The sequence below is a fragment of the Peromyscus leucopus genome, chromosome X (genome assembly GCF_004664715.2).
Source record: "Peromyscus leucopus breed LL Stock chromosome X, UCI_PerLeu_2.1, whole genome shotgun sequence".
Taxonomy (NCBI): Eukaryota; Metazoa; Chordata; class Mammalia; order Rodentia; family Cricetidae; genus Peromyscus; species Peromyscus leucopus.
Window position 1 is genome coordinate 54,315,908 of NC_051083.1, and position 21,233 is coordinate 54,337,140.

The window sequence follows — 21,233 nt, forward strand, 5'->3', positions numbered from 1 at the left end:
AATGTGGAGGTCAGAGAACTACTTGTAAGTAGGTTCTCTACTAGCATATGGGTCCCTGAGATGGTACTCAGATCATTAGGCTGCAATCACTTTTACCCACTGAGTAAGCTCAGTTTTCTCTCCTTGATATCCTTAAAGCTCATCAGGCTGGGGTGTATATCTCAGGGATAGAGCACTTACATCCCATGTGTGAAGCCTTGGGCTCTGTCTGCAAGCATGGGGGGTGGGGAATCTAGCTGAATCATTGAAGCAAATAAGAACAGATAGAAAAAATATCTTTTGTCCTTGATAATATCTTTACATTTAGTTAATACTGCATCGTGGACTTACAGGAAATCTGTATTATAACATCAGGAGCTTCCAAAAAGATTTGTGTTGGTTATATAATTCTTGGGGGAGAATGAAAATGCTAACGGTACATGATTTGTGATTTCATGTTAAAATGCAGCTTAGAAGATTTGGGATTTTATTTCCCAATAGAGACTTTTCCTAGAATTCTCACTGGATCCAATCTCCAAAGGCCAGGGAAGCTGTTTTCCATGACATCACTCTTGGACTACTTCTTGTAGTAAGGAATAAGTAAAGGAACATTAAAGATGAAAAATAGCATTAAAATGAGTGGGTTTTTTCCTTACTTTTCTTATAATATAGGATGACTAAATACTAAACATACCTGTAAACTGAAGTAATTTGGATAATAAGTGCCATTCTTGAGGCTAGAGGACCAGATCTTTCTTAGTAGTTTAAGTTGCCATTCACAATTCAGTAGTGAGTTACAAAACTATTTTGATGACAACAGTTTCAGTATTAAACAAATACGCAGTCCTTTCTCCCACATTCAGCTTGTGTTCTTTCCCAGGATGAGTGGTAGTATATATTTGAGGGTAAAACAAATGCCTATTAGAGCTTAAAAAAAATCCCAATTTCTAATTTTTTTTTTTACCATCAATATATTGAGAAGTGGCTGCTTTGAGATTGTTGAATCTAAAATTATTCGATAAGTTATTAGAATTGTGTGAGATTTTATGATTTGGAAATTCTATTTTTTAAAAAATAATAGGCTTTTCACTTTGCTTTCAATCTGCATAGGTATCATTTTTGGGAGAACAATTTGATAGTGATGGCAGTATGGAATCATTTACATTTTTCATTAAGGATGAACATAAGCCTTTTGAGAATCTAACTTTTTTTTTTCTTTTGGTTTTTCGAGACAGGGTTTCTCTGTGTAGCTTTGCGCCTTTCCTGGAACTCGCAGAGATCCGCCTGCCTCTGCCTCCAGAGTGCTGGGATTAAAGGCGTGCGCCACCACTGCCCGGTGAGAGTCTAACTTTTATACTGAACAGCTTACGGTTTTGTAGTTTTCAGTCAGCTTTGGGAGGATTATGAAAGCAATAAATTACTACTTATGTCATAAACATGGAGGTTAGTTAATTTTGAAACATCTTCTATTTAGTTGTTTAGAATTTTGCCTTCAAATCAGAATGGTAGCCTTCTAACTAAAAGGGAAGCATTTAATTTCTATGCCTTTAATTTTCTTCCAGTTTTACCCCCACCAGACTTCTTTCTTTACTGGTCACTAGAGAGTTTGAACTGCTAGAAATTTTTGTGAATAAATAGCTGTAATAGTCTTCCAAGGCAGAGGTGTGTGTGTGTGTGTGTGTGTGTGTGTGTGTGTGTGTGTGCGCGCGCGCGCGTGCGCGCGAATGTATGCATGAGTGTGTGCATGCGCATCCATGTGTGTGTTTTGTGTGGTCAGTTATCTCTCTTACCTTCCTTCACTTATACTTGATAGGTCCCAGAACCTCTTTATATTTCTTAAAATTTGCTTGGATTCTAAATAACTTTGGTTTATGTATATTGATTTATGTAGAAACTGATACTAGGGAATTTAAAAATATTTGTAATTCTTTTAAAAAGTAGCCCCCTTAAAGTTATATAAATTACGGTTTTTAATGAAAAATGCGCATCTTATAGAAAATTAAGATCTTGAATTCAGATGTAGTGGCTCATGCCAATAATCCTAGCACTTGGGAGATTGAAAAAGAATTGCTATGAGTTCAAAGTCAGCCTGGGCTAGAGTGAGACCCTGTCTCAAAAAACACAAAACAACAGTCCTTAACAGTTAGATTATTGCTGACCATATTATTCTAAATCTTTCTGTAACATTTGGTTTTATTAAAAACATGACAGGTATTCACATTCTTCATTCTCCTTAAACAAAACCTCTGAAAATCAGAGAGGAAAGGTGAAAAGTATAACTTTTTTTAGAGGGGGGTGGGCTCTGGGCATTGAATTTAAGAAACTCATGCATGCTAGGTAAGTGTGTTACCTCTGAGCTACATATCCTAATCCTTAGAACTATTTGTTGTTAGCCCCAAAGCTTTTGAAATATTTTGAGAATAATTTTGACCTTGACAAGTCCTTTCAGGTGACTGATCCTAGTTCTCTTCAGACCATATCATATGCACAAAGACATGAATGAGTCAGTGTCTCTCTCTCACCCTACCTCCTTTTTCCTCTCCCCCGCCCCTTTGTGTGTGTGTGTGTGTGTGTGTGTGTGTGTGTGTGTGTGTGTGTATGTGTATGTATGTATGTCCTGGGAATTGAACCCTGAATCCACGGTCCTCTACCACTGAGGTATGGACTCCATCTCTATCCTCCTCTAGCCTTTTGTCAGTGCCAAGTTGATAAAGCAGATACACAGTTCAGTATTTCTTTCCTAGTAGTGTAAGCGTGCCTTGTAATTTAGTCTAATTTTAGGTTCATTCCTCTTTTGGAAAAAAAAATCTGTTTTAAATTTAAATTCTGAAGGCCAGGTATAGACTATGTACACATTCGGTTTATAAGCTGTAATTTGCCCTGATCTGAAGATCCATTGTGAGAAGTGAGGTTATAGAATTTCTGAATATTTAACATTTTATATGTTAGTAATATTTTTTTTCTCAAAAGTCCCTGACTGGATATTTTCCCATTCCTCATTGATCATAGAGTTCAAATTTGGGTTTTGTGCTATACTTCTTATAATTACTACTTTCTTTCTAAAATTGATATAATTCTGTACAGCATTTTTATATAAGGTTTTGCATATTTCCTTTTTTATGGTCTTAATTTTGCTTTTCTTATTTAATTTATTTAAATGTGTGTTTTTGTGTTACAGTTTTCTTTTTTCTGTTTGTATTTAAACCTTGCCATTCTAAGTCTTTTTTTTTTCTTTGTAGTGTCCAGGGTATGGATTGTGAACAAGTTGGTTTTGTTTCACGTGTTCATTTGTAAGTTTGTTTATTTGATGCCTTAAACATTGATATTATAAATCCATGCTGTTTAGTAGAATATGCCAGATACATAATGCATTTTAAAACTTTGTTAGCTATTGTTTTTTATCACAAGAGAAAGAAGCAGGTATAATTATTTTTGATATATTTTATTTAATATAGTATATCTAAGATAATTTCTTTTCTTTTCTTTCTTTTTTTTTTTTTTTGTTTTTTTGAGACAGGGTTTCTCTGTGTAGTTTTGGTTCCTGTCCTGGAGTTCACTCTGTAGACCAGGCTGGCCTCAAACTCACAGATATCTGCCTGGCTCTGCCTCCTGAGTGCTGGGATTAAAGGCGTGCGCCACTGCCATCCAGCTAAAAACTTAGATTCTTTTACATTATTTTTATGCCCCCTCTTCCCTTCCATTATTAAGATATGTATCCTGTCTTTTTAACACTTAACTAGATGTTTGACTTGAATAAAGTCTGTTCATCTGTAAACCTTAGTGTCTTCATCTATCAAGTAAGTTACAGTTAGTCTGGGTTCTGAGAAGGTGGGCTGTGGTTCAAAATGTTGTTGCTAGGGAGAAGGTTCCTATGAGGTTAGCAGGATTATATTTATTATTCAACTCCTAAATAAAAGTGTCAAGTTTGCTGTTGGGCTTGGGTAGGCACCAAGAGAAAGAAAGGGCGCGGTACTTCAGGTCCATGCACCATGCTAATGGCTGTATGTGCATTAGGCCATTTAATTCTCAGAGCAGCCAATAATGTAGATTCTGTTACTATTAGTACCCTCATTTTACAGATGAGGACATTAGGCCACAGAGCCAGTAGAGGTAGAATCACAATTTGATCTCTTGAATATGACTCTGGATCTAGACTTTGGCTCATGCTTTCACTGAGAGACTGTATGGTGTTGTCAGTTCATTATAGAGTATTTCATAGTTTTTGCTCCTATACATGCTTTTCATACAAGTATAAGTTACTGATCCTTATCTAAAGCTGTTAGTCTTATCGATATGTTCATTGAGTTTTCCTAGGTGGAAAATAAATTACTGCATATGCCCCAGCTGTCAGAAATTACTTTTAGAAGTTGATTTAGATCAGGTTAACTTAATAAAAGTATTGGTGGAACTTTGAAAGTATCTATAGTTTGTTTGTTTGTTTGTTTGTTTATTTATTTATTTATTTATTTATTTATTTATTTATTTATTTATTTTGTTTTTCAAAGTCAGTCTTCTCTGTGTAGCCCTGGCTGTCTAGGAACTTGCTCTGTACAGCAGGCTGACCTTGAACTCAGAGATCGCCTCTGCCTCCCTGTGCTGGGATTAAAGGTGTGAGCCACCATTGCTCAGCTTTAGTTTTAATATGTATGTAAGAGCATTGCATATCTATATAATCATATAAAAAGCAGAAAAACAAATGGGAGTATTATGCCTCAAAAGTTCAGAGATTATGTCTAATGCTTTCATTTTTTACAGAGACAGAAGGCTAAGAAATCTTCTTAATTAACTATCAGGTATTTCTGTCCTAAGACTTAGTTAGGACCCATAGCTATAAGTAGGAGTCAGCTCAGGTAATAAAAAGTGAGACTTTATTTCAAGAACATAAAGATTTCTTTCAGATTTGGATCTGAGGACTGGGAAATGAAGGTGTTAAGAAGCACTCGTTGTACTCTTGTCTAGGCTTTCTTTCTCAGTTGACTGCATTTCAGTGATAATTAGGCCACAAGTAGATGCCTAGGGCTGCTCTTTGACATGTTTTAGTTGTAGTCATACATAGTCAATGTACATCCCTTCTTCCCTTTCTCCTGTCCCTTGCCTTTCATATTTCCCAGGATCTGACCATATGTGATTGGGTCTAGAACCAAAGTGGAGTCTACCTGCTAGGAATTCTAGGCAGGCTGGACAAACAGGAAGGTGCCTAGTACTCAAGACAGGTGACTTGTTCATGTCTTCAGTGTTTTTTTTTTTTTTTTAATAGAGAGTTTCATATTGCTCCATTGCCATATGATATTTCTGCCATAGTTTGGTGTTTGGTGTTTCAATTACTCTTTTTTTTTTTTTGAGACAAAGTCTCACACTACAGGCCAGGATGGTCTGCAACTTGTGGCAGTCCTCCTGCCTCAGCTTTCCAAGTAGCTGAGATTATAGGCATGACCTACCACACTTGGGTCTGGATTACTTTTTTTTTTTTTTTTGAGACAGGGTTTCTCTCTGTAGCTTTGGAGGCTGTCCTGGATCTCGCTCTGTAGACCAGGCTGGCCTCAAACTCACAGAGATCTGCCTGGCTCTGCCTCCCAAGTGCTGGGATTAAAGGCGCACGCCACCACTACCTGGCTGGATTACTTTTTAATATCTTCTCCAAGGAGACCATAAGCTTGAGGCAGGCCTGAAATGCATAGCCTGTCCACAAAACAAAAAATATCCCCAAAGAAGGTTTAATACCACCTTTATTTTTGGTGCATAAGGATTGAACCCAGGAGAGACAATGAACCTAGGGCCTTGCACATGCTGAGTTGTATTGCTGAGGTATATTGCAGTCCACATATCTACTTTAAAAATTTTTGTTTAGAGGCTGGAGAGGTGGCTCAGTGGTTAAGAGCACTTGTTGAATGTTAGTTTGGTTCCTAAAACTCACATGATGGCTCACAGCCATCTGTAACTCCAGTTCCACCCATCTAGTGCTATCTTCTGAACCAGACATGCTCATGATACACATATTTACATTCATGCAGGCAAAACACTCGTACACACAAAATAAACCCTTAAAAAAGATCTTTTTTCTCCATTTAGGTAGTGTTCTTTTCATAAAGGTGAACGTACCTGTTAATAAACCTTTCTATGTGCCGGGCGATGGTGGCGCACGTCTTTAATCCCAGCACTCGGGAGGCAGAGGCAGGCGGATCTCTGTGAGTTCGAGGCCAGCCTGGGCTACCAAGTGAGTTCCAGGAAAGGCACAAAGCTACACAGAGAAACCCTGTCTCAAAATAAATAAATAAATAAAAGGGGCTGGAGAGATGGCCTACTGGTTAAGAGCACTGACTGCTCTTCCAGAGGACCCAGGTTCAATTCCCAGCACCCACATGGCAGCTCACAACTGTCTGTAACTAGTTCTAGGGAACCCGACACCCATGGCAAAACACCAGTGCACATAAAATAAAAATAAATAATTTTGGGGCTGAAGAGATGGCTCAGTGGTTAAGAGCACTGACTGCTCTTCCAGAGGTCCTGAGTTCAATTCCCAGTACCCTCATGGCAGCTCACAACTGTCTGTAATTCCAGTTCCAGAGGACCCAATATCCATGGCAAAACACCAACGTACATAAAATAAAAATAAATAAATTAAAAAAAAAAACAAAAAAACCTTTCTATGTATTAGTTAAATGTTGCATACACTGGGTCATTTTTTTCTTCATTTAATTTTAAGCAGTGTTGAAGATTGATCTCAGGGCTTTGTGCATGGTAGGCAAGCACTGAGCTCTAGTCCTTAGGGATGATCTCTCTGATATGAAGTAAAATATAGAATAATTTAGGCAACAGCAAAGTAACACTAACAGTCGGTTCATAGTTTATGAATGGTAGGATGTCTTTTTGTATGCTGTGAATGTGTGTTGCTCTGATTGGTTGATAAATAAAAAGCTGATTGGCTAGTATCCAGGCAGGAAGTATAGGCAGGGTAAGCAGACAAGGAGAATGCTAGGAAGAGGAAGGGCTAAGTCAGGAGTTGCCAGCCAGACACAGAGGAAGCAAGATGACAAGGCAGAACTGAGAAAAGGTACCAAGCCACGTGGCTAAACATAGATAAGAACTATGGGTTAATTTAAGTGTAAGAGCTGTCAGTAATAAGCCTGAGCTAATGGCTGAGCAGTTATAAATAATATTAAGCCTCTGAATGATTATTTTCTAAGAGGCTGCAGGTTTGCGGGTGCCTGGCAGGACACAGGAAAACCTCCAACTACAGTAATGTTTAGGCTTCTGTTGTTAAATTCTCATTGAATGTGACTGGTATATATGGATGATCAGTGATAGTTGGTAACCATGACCTTGAGAAAATAAAGAAATACCAGAATTTTCATCCAGTTTAATTTGTTAATGGTGTTTTACTTGATATTCGTTTTGAAAATTGGTAATTAGTTTGGTGGTAGCCTTTTACTAATCAGTGGTTATCCAGACACCATGGTATTTGAGGTTACTTTTGTTCCTAGTATTTTATTTTGTATATATACCTTGTAATACTTGGAAACTTCTGAGCTAAATAATTTTAAAAAATGATTCAGACAAGCTTAGCATGGTGGCACACACCTTTGATCCCAGTACTCAGGAGACAGAGGCAGGTGGGTCTCTGAGTTTGAGGCCAGTCTGTTCTACAGAGTGAGATCCAGGACATCCAGAGTGACACAGAGAAAACGTATCTCAAAAAAATGGAAAAAATAAAGAGGCTGGAGAGGTGGCTCAATGGTTAAGAGCACTAGCTGCTCTTCTAGAGGTCCTGGGTTCAATTCCCAGCACCCACATGGCAGCTCACAGCTGTCTGTTATTTCAGTTCTGAGGACCCTATGCCCTCACATAAACATACATGTAAGCAAAACACCAGTGCACATAAAATAAAAGTAAAAAAAATCTTTTGATGGGTGGTGGCGGCACACCCCTTTAATCCCAGCACTTAGGAGGCAGAGGCAGGTGGATCTCTGTGAGTTTGAGGCCAGCCTGGTCTACAAGGGGAGTTCCAGGACAGTCAAGACTGTTACACATAGAAACTCTCGAAAAACCAAAAACCAAGCCAAAACAAACAAACAAAAACCCAAAAAACCAACCCCCCAAAAATTCAGATAAGACAAAATTGATGGATTATATTAGTAAGTAGTCTAGATTGGCCTTGAACTGTCTATGTAACCAGCTAGCCTCTGACTTCTTGCCTCCTCAGCCTTCTGAACGCTAGAATTATTATTATTATTTATAATTTATTTATTTTTATTTTATGTGCATTGGTGTTTTGCTGCATGTATGACTGTGTGAGGATGTCAGGTCTTGGAGATACAGACAGTCGTGAGCTGCAGTGTGAGTGCCAGGACTTGAATCCAGGTCCTCTGGAACTGCAGTCATGCTCCTAACTACTGAGCCATCTCTCCAGCCCCATGAAGGCTAGAATTATAAGTGTGCGCTTTGCCTGTTTACTTTAATCTTTAATATGCAAATTAAATAATTCTGATAAATATTACATTGTCTAGAGTGCCCCCCCACACACATATAAAAGATTCTATGTTTCTCAAACAAAATTTCACATTAAAAAATATTTTTAGCCAGGCATGATAGTGCATGCCTTTAATCCCAGCATGTAGGAGGCAGAGACAGGAGGACCTCTGTGAGTTTGAGGACAGCTGGGGCTACATAGAGACTCTGTCTCAAAAAAGATTTAAAGATTTTTTTAAAGATTATTTTTGCCTTTTTAAAAATTTTTAATTTTTAGACAAGGTCTTTTTTTTAAAAGATTTTTTTTTATTTATTATGGATACATAGGAGGGCACCAGATCTCATTACAGATGGTTGTGAGCCACCATGTCGTTGCTGGGAATTGAACCCAGGACCTCTGGAAGAGCAGTCAGTGCTCCCAGCCTCTGAGCCATCTCTCCAGCCCTAGACAAGGTCTTAATGCGTAGCTATGTTCAGCCAGGAGACAGAGGGGCAGGTTCAAGACCAGCCTGGTTTTCATAATGAGTTCAAGGCCAGCCAGGGCTGTATAGTAAGACCCTGCCTAAAAACAAAAACATGATTAAAATTGTATAATTTTTAATTAATGGCATACTAAATAAATATTTTAATCTTAACTGCACTTAGTGCATACCTTTACTATCTTTGATTAGTGAACATTTAATGTGGTAGTAGAATCAGTAGGCCTTGAAGATGGTTTAAGAGATTAATGGAGTTGAGCATAGTAGTCCATGCCTATAACCATAGCTCTCTGGAGACTGAAGCAAGAGAATTACTGTGAGTTTAAGGCCAACTTGGACTATATAATGAGTTCCAGGCCAGTCTGGGCTATAGAGTATGACCTTGACTCAAAAAAAAAAACATGTGAAGAAGGGGCACCTAGAATATGTCTCTTGATAAGATGGAAGATACAAAACAGAAACAAAAACAAATACTGAGTAGGTGAGGATAGGATTAGGATTCTGTTTTAGGTATATTGATTTTGAAGTCCCAAGATGATACCACCCCAAATAGAGTATACAGAATTGTCTGCTATGCAATTGATTCATTATATGGAAGAATAGAGGAAGGATTGAGATAAGGATTGTCAAGATACTGGTGAAAGTAGATCTTCAAAATCATGGGATCCCGGGCGGTGGTGGTGCACGCCTTTAATCTCAGCACTTGGGAGGCGGAGGCAGGAGGATCTCTGTGAGTTTGAAGCTAGCTTGGTCTACAGAGTGAGTTTCAGGACAGCTAGGGCTGTTACACAGAGAAACCCTGTCTCGAAAAGAAAAAAAAAAAACCCCCAAAACCTCCACAAAATCATAGATTCAGGTGAGATTGTTTAGATAGTGTTTAGATGAGAGAAAGGGGGCAAGAACTCATTTGCAGATAACACCAATGCCCAAGGGAGGTAGTTTGAGAAAAATGAACCCGAGTGAGAATGAAGAATGAGGAGCATAGGAAGAGATTCAGAATAATGTGCTGCTGACAGCCATGAGCCAGTGACCTAAGTCATGCTGCAGAGGGCTTCAAGAAAACAGAGATAAGGCAATTAGAGACACTTCAAGATTTTGTTAACAGGTTTTTGTAAAAGCAGCAATACCTTTTGATCACAGATACATTACAAAATAGATTAGCAGTTAGGGAAACTGCCTGACACACCACCATGCCAAGAAAACCATTTTTAATATTTTTGGTATATTATCCTTTCAGACTTTTTTTTTCAATTTCTTACCTAGTTTTATTTTTAAAAAGAAATATATAGTTCACAATTCTGTATCTGATTTTTCCATAGCAATCACAATGGAGTAGCAAAATATCATTTAATCCAAGGATAAAAAGTCTATACAAGCAAATTTTACATGAATCAGCATTCCATAAATGTATTTTCTTCCATGTCATGGCTGTTTTTCTTATTTTTTTGCTTTGGGTACAGACTTTTTTATTTAAGAGTCAGGATCTGGAGTAGTCCAGGCTAGTCTTGAACTTAGTTTGTAGCCAAGGATGACTTTGAACTCCTGACCCTCCTCCTCCTACTTCTGCTGAGATTACAGGTATATGCCACCACACCTAGCTCAGACTTTTTTCTTATTTACATTCTTTTGTTCCATGAGCTCAGGCTAGGTTTAATACTGATTAAACAGGTTAAAAAGTCAAGAAGCAGCCGGGCGTTGGTGGCGCACGCCTTTAATCCCAGCACTCGGGAGGCAGAGGCAGGCGGATCTCTGTGAGTTCGAGGCCAGCCTGGGCTACCAAGTGAGCTCCAGGAAAGGCGCAAAGCTACACAGAGAAACCCTGTCTCGAAAAACCAAAAAAAAAAAAAAAAAAAAAAAAAAAAGTCAAGAAGCTAAAACATAGTGTGAAAGACAACATAATGAAGCAGTAGGAAATCTAGTAATCACCTCCTGAGAGTGGAGGAATGGTATCTTAGTGTGTCTTCAGTGCTGCCTTTTCCTCCTTAACCACATCCATTGTACAGAGAGGTTTCCTGATTGGCACATATAGCCATATCTAATGTAGTACCTGGCACACAGGTGCTTTTCCTTTCAGTAAATAAAAGGGAAACGATAGTAATAGAACAGTGAGATTGGCAGGCCAAGTTGTCTCTAGAAGGAGGAGATAGAGCAGGTGACAGGAGTCAGATATGCTGCCAGTTGCTTCGTTGTAAGGACTTTTGTTCGAAACACCCAACCAGAGGAAAAAAGAATTGAGATTGGGTCCCAGCATTGTCACTTGGCAGGGTTTCAGAGCCACAGATACTGGCTGCTACATCTTTTGATTGTGTATTTCAAGCCTGATGTGTAGGTAATATTTCAGCAGATAGTTCAAACATACAATTCCAAATCATGAGGAGTTCTAGACTGTTTTTAAAGTGGCTATACTATGGGGCATATGGTGTACATCTGTAGTGCTCCGGAATACAGAGACAGGGTTTTTCCTGTATAACAGTCCTGGCTTTCCTAGAACTCACTTTGTAGACCAGGCTGGCCTCAAACTCACAGAGATCCACCTGCCTCTTCCTCCTGAGTGCTGGGACTAAAGGGTGTACTACCATGCCTGGCTTCATTTCTTAACTATGTGGAGAAGGATTTGGGAGTCTGAGGCAGAAAGATGCTGTGAGTTCAAGACCATCCTGGACTGCAGAGTGAGACTCGGAAACCCTGTCTCAAAACCACTCCTCCTCCAATGGATATAATATTCCAGAGATTTGTCCATTTCAGCTATGCTTAATTTGGCAACATCCTTTGCTTGTGTATCAATACTCATTAGTAGGGAATGGCCTACAGTTGTTCAAAGAAATAACTTTCCACAGACACTGAAGGTGTACCTTAAGAGTAAAAGACAAATAAATCAGCATGGTTTTTGTTTAGCAGGAGGGTATGTGAGACAAAGAGGCAAGAAAAATGGAAGCCCTGGTAGAAGTTGTTGATCTGGTATGGGAAAGTATAAGATGCAAAAAGAGTGATGAAGTTAAGATATGATATTGCAAGTCAAGAAAGAGGAAGAATACCACTAGCTGTGATGGGAGAGGCTTATGATCCTGTACTTGGGAGGCAAGAGGCCTGAGTCTCTGACTGCCTTGGCCTGTATGGTTTCTTTCTTTAAAAGGAGCAATGTTAATTTGGAAGTTGATAGTTTGGATTTCAGATGTGTACTAGTTCTGGATGAGCGTTCGTCTTAAGGATTTGCAGTGGAATAAGGGAGAGTATATAGGAAGGAGTTGAGGGTTACTGGGAGCTATGACTCAGTTTTTGTGTGGGTTGTCTTTTGTGAATGCTGAATGGGTACATGTAATTCAGCGAGGTGCCAGTTAGGTGGGAGAGTGATTGATCAAGAGGTATGTAACAAGAGACAACAGAGGATGGATTTTTATCTTCTCAAGAGTCCTAAATTTTATTTAGGAAAAGGATGATAGAAAGTTAAGGATCAGAAGTGGCTGTATGCCTTGGAAGAGTATTTTTTTTAAGATGGGTGAAAGATGGGAATTTAAGGGAAGATGTTTAAGTGAGGATGGCAAAGGAACTTTGAACCAACATGTGCATGTAAGGGAATTTGTGTATAATGAAGCAAGGTTCCACAGGGCACAGTGGAAGAAGTTGTGAGGGCATTCAGGAATGGAGAAATCATTGAGAGGGAGCGAGAAGCTATGTGAGCATGCAAAGAAAAGAATAAGATAGAAGATGTCCTGAGGTGGATGTTAATGAGAAGAAGAAAATTACTTCAATTCATAAGCAGAATAGACTAAATTACTTTATTTTTTGCTTTATTTGCCCCTAGTTTATTTTTCTTATTTATATTTTTGTAATGCTTAGAATTGAACCCAGGCCCTGCATACTAAATATTCACTCTACCTCTAAGCTATGTCCCTAGCCTTAGATGTAATTTGGTGGTTTTTTCTTGTTGTGTTTTGAGACAAGGTCTCATTTTGTAGCTCTGGCTAGCTTGGAACTTGATATGTAGGCATGGCTGGCTTTGAACTCAGATCCACCTGCAACTACCTTCTTGAGTGTTGGGATTAAAGACATGCCTCCATTCCCTGCCTCCTATATTTAATTCTAATTGTACTGTGTTGGCTTAATTTCTCTTCTCTTTTCTTGCCTCCCCTCCCCTCCCCTCCCCTCCCCTCCCCTCCTCTTCTTGAGACAGGATTTCCTCTGAGTAGCAACCTTAGCTGTCTGGGAACTCACTTTGTAGACCAGGTTGGCCTCGAACTCATAGAGAAACTCCTGCCTCTGCTTCCCAGGTGCTGGGATTAAAGACATGCACCACCATGCCTGGCTTCATTTCTTAACTATGTGGAAATGTGTTTACTTTCCTTTAAAAATTATATATTTAAGATATAAAAGCATTCGTCTGTTTTAAAAAATGAGGTTAGGGGTGGGGGATTTAGCTCAGTGGTAAGTGCAAGGCCTTGAGTTCGGTCATCAGCTCTGGAAAAAAAAAATGAGGTAAGTATAAAAGAAAAGAAATGTCTCTTAAAACTTACTACCCAGGCTCCTCATTTTATTATCTGTTCTTCCAGACTTTTTCTCATCTGAACAAATACATATGTATTTTATTTTTGAAGATATACTCCGTATATCGTGGTAACATCTAATAAACATCCTTTGTCAGAGTAGGATGGCAGATTGCTACCACCACTCCTATCTGTTATAGTAATCTACCATTAGACTGAACCATATTTATATCTGTTGTCAGACTTTTTTTTTTATTTTAGAGAGTTTCTAGTTAGGTAGCCTTGGCTGGCCAGAACTTATGCAATCTTCCTGCTTCTGCTTCCCAAATGCTTGGATTATAGGTATGTGCCACATGCCCCACAAGTGTCAAGCTTTTGAGTATTTTTTGTGGAAAAGGAAGGACTGTCTTTGTAGCCCAAGACTGAAGTTGGTCTGGAACTTGCTGTGTAACTCAGGCTGACATTGAATTCTCAGCAAGTTTTGTTTATCCCCTCCCTCTGTTCTTCCACCCTGATCCCTTCTTCCTTTTCTCCTTCATCATGTCCAGGCTGGCCTGGAACTCTGGATTCCAGTGATGTTTTTCTTTCAGCCTCTTGAGGAACTGGAAATGCAGATGCATGCTACTGTGCCAGATACTTTATAATAGTTTATTATAAATAATATTAGGAAGAATTTTATGTGTACAACTTGGCATGTTTATCCAATTACTTTTTTTGGGTGAATTTCTAGGAATTTTCAAGTTTGGGGGTTTTTTGGGGTATAATTTATTTTCTGTGGTTTTTTTTTGACTAAGTATTTGTTTATGAAATATGTATTCCTAATTTTGGAACATGTATATATTTGGTGGATTGTGTAAAGTAAGTCAGATGGGTATGTATTATTTGTAAGTTAACAGGTTACCATTGTTTGATAGATACATCTTTAGTAGATTCTCTTCACCAGGTAGGAAACCAAAAGCATTAGCTTGGAAACTTTCATAGAAGGGTGCCTTCTCTCTAAGGGTTTGTACACTTTTAAGACTTTGCCAGTAGACCTAAGGTGTGATAGAAACTGTTATAGCTCTTAATAATACCTTCTGAATGCATGGTCATGATTAATACCATTTTCTTTAATTACTTTTTTACAGGTGATTCATGGCAGGGGACGTGGAAGGTTTCTGTTCCTCCATCCATGACACCAGTGTCTCTGCTGGGTTCAGAGCACTGTATGAGGAGGGATTGCTTCTCGATGTCACTCTGGTTATTGAAGACCATCAGTTCCAGGCCCATAAAGCACTATTGGCCACCCAGAGTGATTACTTCAGAATTATGTTCACAGCAGACATGAGGGAACGAGATCAGGACAAAATTCACCTGAAAGGTCTAACAGCTACCGGTTTCAGCCACGTTCTTCAGTTTATGTATTATGGAACTATAGAACTGAGTATGAATACCGTTCATGAAATCCTTCAGGCGGCTATGTATGTTCAGCTTATAGAAGTGGTGAAGTTCTGCTGCTCTTTTCTTTTAGCTAAAATCTGCTTAGAAAATTGTGCAGAAATTATGAGACTCTTAGATGATTTTGGTGTTAACATCGAGGGAGTCAGGGAGAAGCTGGATGCCTTTCTGCTAGACAACTTTGTGCCACTCATGTCCAGGCCTGACTTCCTGTCCTATTTGAGCTTTGAGAAGCTCATGTCTTACCTGGATAATGATCATCTGAGCAGGTTTCCAGAAATAGAGCTGTACGAGGCTGTGCAGTCTTGGCTGCGACATGATAGACGACGATGGAGACATACAGATACCATCATTCAGAACATCAGGTTTTGTTTGATGACTCCATCCAGCGTTTTTGAGAAGGTTGGTGCATTTGAAAGCAGTAGACAGGATTCCTCATTTAGTTAAAGATGTCATGGATAAGATTTCCAGAGTTGTTCAGGAGTCAATAAAGGAGTTTATAAGAATATTTTATATATGAGAAGCCTACTTTGTTATATATTTTGCATTTAGATGTTTTTAAAATACATTTTGTGGGTGAAGGGTAAACCAGGTAGGTAGTAGAATAGTTCCACTTTTAAAGTACTTTTAAGGTTGGATTATAATGTGATGCAAATATTACATATTTGCCATATTTGCTTTAACTTTTCCCTTTTTTTCTTTTTCTTTCTTTCTTTCTTTCTTTCTTTCTTTCTTTCTTTCTTTCTTTCTTTCTTTCTTTCTTTCTCTCTCTCTCTCTCTCTCTCTCTCTCTCTCTCTCTGTCTTTCTCTCTTTCTTTCTTTTTTTTTTTATTAGTTTTTCGAGACAGGGTTTCTCTGTGTAGCTTTGGAGCCTGTTCTGGATCTCGCTCTGTAGACCAGGCTGGCCTCAAACTCACAGAGATCCGCCTGCCTCTGCCTCTCGAGTACTGGGATTAAAGGCGTACGCCACCACTGCCCGGCCACTTTAGCTTTTCTTAATTTGAACTGGGTTAGATTATTTTTAAAAGTTAATTTAAGTAATCCATGCTAGAATTGGCATTGGAGATTTTTACAATTCTACATGGTACATATACATTAAATGCATTTTATTTAAAATGCAGTAAGGGCACATACAATAGCTCTTGATGACCACAGAGTGATTGTCTTCCATACTCTTGTTTATTTCTGTTCCCCATTTCACTGTGAATACTAACTAAATTTATCCATGAAACAAGATATATGTTTAAAAACATTTTGACATTTCCAAACTAGTAAACCATAAATCCTCTATGTACATTCATCAAGCATCCCTGTGTACATTTTACCATGTAAATAGTTCTATTTTAAAATGCTTTCTCTAAAACAGCCTTTGCCTTTTTGCAAGCATCTTCGTTTTTATATCAGAGTCTCACTTGTGATCCATTCTTGCCCAAAGGAGAGAGAGCAGCTTCAGTAATTGCTTAACTTAATTGGTTTCTAATCACATGGTTACCTCTGGGGCTCTGTTTACCTCTTGCATCTTCCTTCTTTCTAGAAAGCACACAAAACTTGGTCGACAGACACCCTTCATGTTAAAACAGTCAGCTTTAGCTAACAGATAGTGTAAAAGAAGTATAATCTCTGAAAAGGAGGTTTGTTTATGCCATTTGAAAAATAAACAAATTTGTGCCTTTGAATAACACTCAGCAGCCTGGCATGTTTTTCTTTTTTCTCCCTCTTCTGAACTGCTATGAAATGTCATTATCTTTAAAAGAGAATTTTATGGAATTTTACCTTTATTTTCAGAATGTATTAATATGACAGAAATGATTGAAACTAAAGAATATACTTGTTTTTGTTCAGTATGAACCAGCCCCACATCAACTATGTAAACCATTTGCTGCTTATGTTTTGATTTTTTTCTACCTTTACTATTGTTTTTATTGCTCTCTTTCCCTTGGGATTCATGTTTTGTCTTTATACATTAAATGAGGATGCTTTCTCACTGCTAAAACAGAGCCTCCTGCCCCCCAGTTTCAACCTAGATTGAAGTAGAAAGTATTTGTGAAATAGAAAATAAAATTTCCTCTCTTGTGGGACAGTATAGTGGTTAACTGATAGCAGTTAATGATTTGTAAATGCTGAGCTGTTATGCTAGTCTACATTTCAATTTTCATTTTCAAGGTAGGCAGTTGTTATAGTGGCTAAAAGGTAATGCTGTTGGATAGTTGTTTAACAGTTGAACTTGCTGATTTCCTTCTGCACCTATGACATAACAGTGGTTATCACCAATGGCTAAGTGTGTGGTTTTATCAGGATATAAATGTTACTAAGGCTTCTTTCTGCAGTTACTTTCTTAGGAAAACTTTGGACCCAGTTGAGAAGAAATTTTTTTGTAATATAAATCTTTCACTTCTACTTGAGTAATACTAGTAAACTTGCCTTAATAGTGTGTGAGATTTAAGTTTATCAAGGCAATCTGTGGTTTTAAAAATGTTGAGATGCACTTAAATTATGCATATTAGAGGCCTTATCTCTAGAAATATAACTTCAGAAACCAAAATAATGTGGGGAATTTGGTTGGCAAATGCATATTTAGATATGGCTTGGCATGGTGGCATACACCTTTGATCCCAGCACTTAGGCAGAGGCCAGATGTAGAGAGACCCTGTCTCACAGAATTTAGACATCATATGTTTTATATTTCAAGCTCCTTGAAAATAGTATCCATATATTTTTCTTGTATTCAGAACATTGCAAGTCCCAAACAAGGCCATTTTTTAAAAACATTAAGCCTGGTCTCTGGTCCTAAAGTGGGCATAAAAGTGTAAAGCTAAATCCATGCTGGTCCTTTTTTAGTAAGTCTCTAGGGGCAAGGGAGTATAACTGTTTTTGATTTGTGGTTTTTATCCCATTTGCTGAAATTTATAAAAATTGATTTTTTTTCTTCAAACAAGGCTTTTATTCTATACCAGGCTGGGCTTAAACATGTTATAGAGCCCAGGCTGGCCTCACACTCAGGTTAATCTTCCTTCTTAAGTGCAGGGATCATATGCACATGCCACATCTGGCAGGGAATGTTAATATGGTCTTATTTTTAGCTTTTATGTGTTTTAAATTTTCGGTTATAAATTTACTTAAACATACAAAAAAAGCTGAAAAAATAGTGATCACTTCAAAACAAACATATCATGTAAGATAATAGTTGTTAACATATTTGCTACATAGGTAGAGATTGTATAGTTTTTAGTATGTGTTTTTTTTCCTCCCTGAACTGATTCAAAGAATGTTGTAGAGCCAGGCAGTGGTAGTCCATGCCTTTAATCCCAACACGTGGGACACAGAGACAAACAGGTCTCTTGAGTTCGAGGCCAGCCTACCAGGGCTACACAGGGAAAACCCTGTTTCAAAAAAATAAAACAAAAGAATGTTGTAGATATTGTGACCATTCATTTATAACTGCTTCATCTATCATTTCCCAAGATTAAGGATATCATCCTACATAACCAAAATACCGTTGTTGTACCCAAGAGAATTAACGATATTTCTTTAGCATCATGTAATATCTAGGCCATTTTCTGTTAGTTCAAAGGTGTCTTTTTTGGTTGCTTTTCATGAACTAAAATTTAATCAAGGTTTGCATAGTACATTTGGTTGTCTTTGTTTTAATTTTGAATTGCCTCCCCCTTTCCTCATTTGTTATAAGGATGTTCAAACACATGAAAAGTTGAATGAATAGTGTAATGAACATTTGTATAGTATATAGCTGTTGCCTAGATTCAAGAACTGTTACATTTGCCACATTTGTTTTCTAGCCTTTGAAAATAAGTTGTTAACATCACAATACCTCACTCTTAAATACTTAACTGTATTTCTCCTGTGAATAAGGATTTTTCTTACTAAAATACAGTACTATTTTTACCTTAGGAGTAGTAACACTAAAAACCACCATCAAATTGCTGATTTTGCAGTTGCTTCCAAATCCACTAGATCCAGTGTTTATGCATTGCTTTTTGGCCATCATGCATATCTAAGCTTTCTTAATCTGCAGCAGCCTCCACATTTATTTTTATTTTTTGAGAAAAACTAGACTGCCCATTCATTGTCTCAATGTGTTTCACATTCTAGATGTATTCTAGATATATCTGATTATTTCCTTGTGTTATTAATTTAGTTTCTTTATACTCATTGTTTCCTATTAACACATCTACATTTTAGCATCATGTTTTTTTCATGAATAATTACAGGAAAATACTGTAATATCAGAGAAAAAACTTGGAAAACCATTTAGCTACTCTGATTAGACTTAGAAATCACCATTCTTTTTGTATTATGACTCCACGCAGCTCATTTCTGTGAGTAAAACCAAAAATTTTATCCACTCTGTTCTGTGTTAAGTTTCTTTTAGAGTAATAAAATTTTCTTCCTTTAAAGAAAAAGTAGAATACTTCAGTTTAATGGAGTTAAAAACTATATGAAGGGTTAAAATTAAAAGATTTCTTCTTAATAAAAAAATGAGCCTGAGACTTCAGTCTGTAGTACAAGCTTAGCATGCACTATATTCAATCTCCAGCACTACCCAAATCAGTGAGCTCCATTGTTCAAAGATTAAGACAACAAAAAGTGGGGCTGGAGAAATGGCCCAGCAGTTAGGAGTACTGGGTGCTCTTCTAGAGGACCTGGGTTCAATTCTCAGCACCACATGGTGCTCACAACTGTCTGTAACTCCAGACATTCATTCAGGCAAAATACCCATACACATAAACAAACAAACAAACAAATCTTTTTAAAAGGTAACAGAAAGCATGTTTCTTATATCAAATTTACTTTGGAACTAAGAATTAAACCTAGGACCTTAGTGGATGCTAGCTAGATGCTCTACTACTGAACTACATCCCCAGACTTAAATAATTTTGAGATTGATTACATGTTGAAATTGCACTTTGGATATATTGAGTTAAATATGACAAAAGAAAATTTCACCATTTGTGCTTTTTCAAATGTGGATAGTAAGGCATGTAAAATTGCATCTTTTGGCTTGCATTTGTCATTTGGATTATATTTTTATGGCAGAATACTACTTTAAAGTTAAGGAAGTGAGTTTTCATTAGCAACTCTGAATATGCATATAGTAAACTGATTTTTTCTCACATATTTAGCCCCCTCTCCTTAATTCTCACCCTTTGGTTATGGTTATATAAAGTTAGTGTTAAAGAACTCCCGGACCTAAAGATTCATAGTGTGGTCGATGATTAGCTGTTAATAAGGATAGCATCTCTTTTTGTCAGGATCCTTTTTCTGTCTTCAGGAAAATAACCTATACAAAGCTTTGGGAAGAAACTTCTTCCTGTAGCAGTAGCTGTCAGATCTGAGCGATGGCATCTTAGAAGGAAAAGAAATACTCTTTCTCGGTGAAGAAGAGCTCCACTCAATCCGATCTCAGGAATCTGAATAAGGCCTTCTAGCTGTGTTGAAATCACTAGGATCACTAGGTTTATTCTATGCATTATCGTTCCCTGTAATCCCTTCTTGAATTTCTCTCAGCTCAACACACTGCCTCAATTTATACTGAGTGCTCTGAAGCTACCACAGGCCAAGGCTTCCACATTTCCTGAGTTCCTCGAAGGCATCTGTATTGTTTATTAGAACACTGAGAAACATGCGCGCGCGCGTGCGCGCGCGCGTGCGCACACACACACACACACACACGGTGTTTTGTGTGTGCATATACATATGTGTGTTTGCTAGGTTGTGTCCACTAAGTGCTTTCCACATAGTTTAGAGTCCAAATGTTATCCTCATTTTATAGGTAAGAAAACAGGTTCAGAAAGGTTATGAATCTTATTCTAGAACAAGTGGCACTGTCCAGGCTGGAATCCAGATCTGCCTGTGTCTCATGTCAGGACCGTTCTTAAAGCTGCTAGACTAATGGGAACCCCTGGAGGTACATAGTGCATGCTGTGTACTTGTGATTCACCTTTGGTCATTTAACTTGAACAACAGCAACAAACCTAAGAAATTCATAACCCTGAAAGAATATAAGGTATGAAAGCACATTTTTGTTGTTAGTGTCTAATCAAATCAGACAATTTCAGAGTCTTTTTTTTAATTTAAATTTTTTTGATGCTTGGTGGGGTTGAACCCAGGTCTTCACTTATTTTAAGGAAACACACCACCACTGAACTACATTCCAAGTTAAATCTTGTCTTTTTGAAACATAGTTGTTTAAATTATGATTTGTTTTTGTCTATGGAAGATTCATAGTTTTGAAACTAAACTATAATTTTAATTTTTACTTAAGCAGGTATCTTTGGCTTGTATTGGCTAGCTTTGATGGCCTTTGCATCTGTTAACAAAGATAAGGCCTGTTATCACAATGAATTTTTTCAGTAAAGAGTTAAATCATTTAAAC

At 37.7% G+C, this 21,233-nt stretch overlaps 1 protein-coding gene across 4 annotated transcripts in view; it reads left to right on the plus strand.

Annotated features, from left to right (window-relative positions):
• The window catches only part of Klhl15 (kelch like family member 15), a 42,624-nt gene that overhangs the window by 5,534 nt on the left and 15,857 nt on the right, over positions 1-21,233 (plus strand). For 3 of the 4 annotated variants that reach the window (XM_028881667.2, XM_028881666.2, XM_028881665.2), the window contains exon 3: positions 14,533-15,244. In XM_028881667.2, the coding sequence (XP_028737500.1) occupies positions 14,540-15,244 (705 nt within the window). In that variant the 5' untranslated portion in view covers positions 14,533-14,539. Of the gene's footprint in view, positions 1-3,218; positions 3,270-14,532; positions 15,245-21,233 lie in introns of all 4 variants that reach the window. The other variant, XM_028881669.2, reaches the window with a different exon arrangement.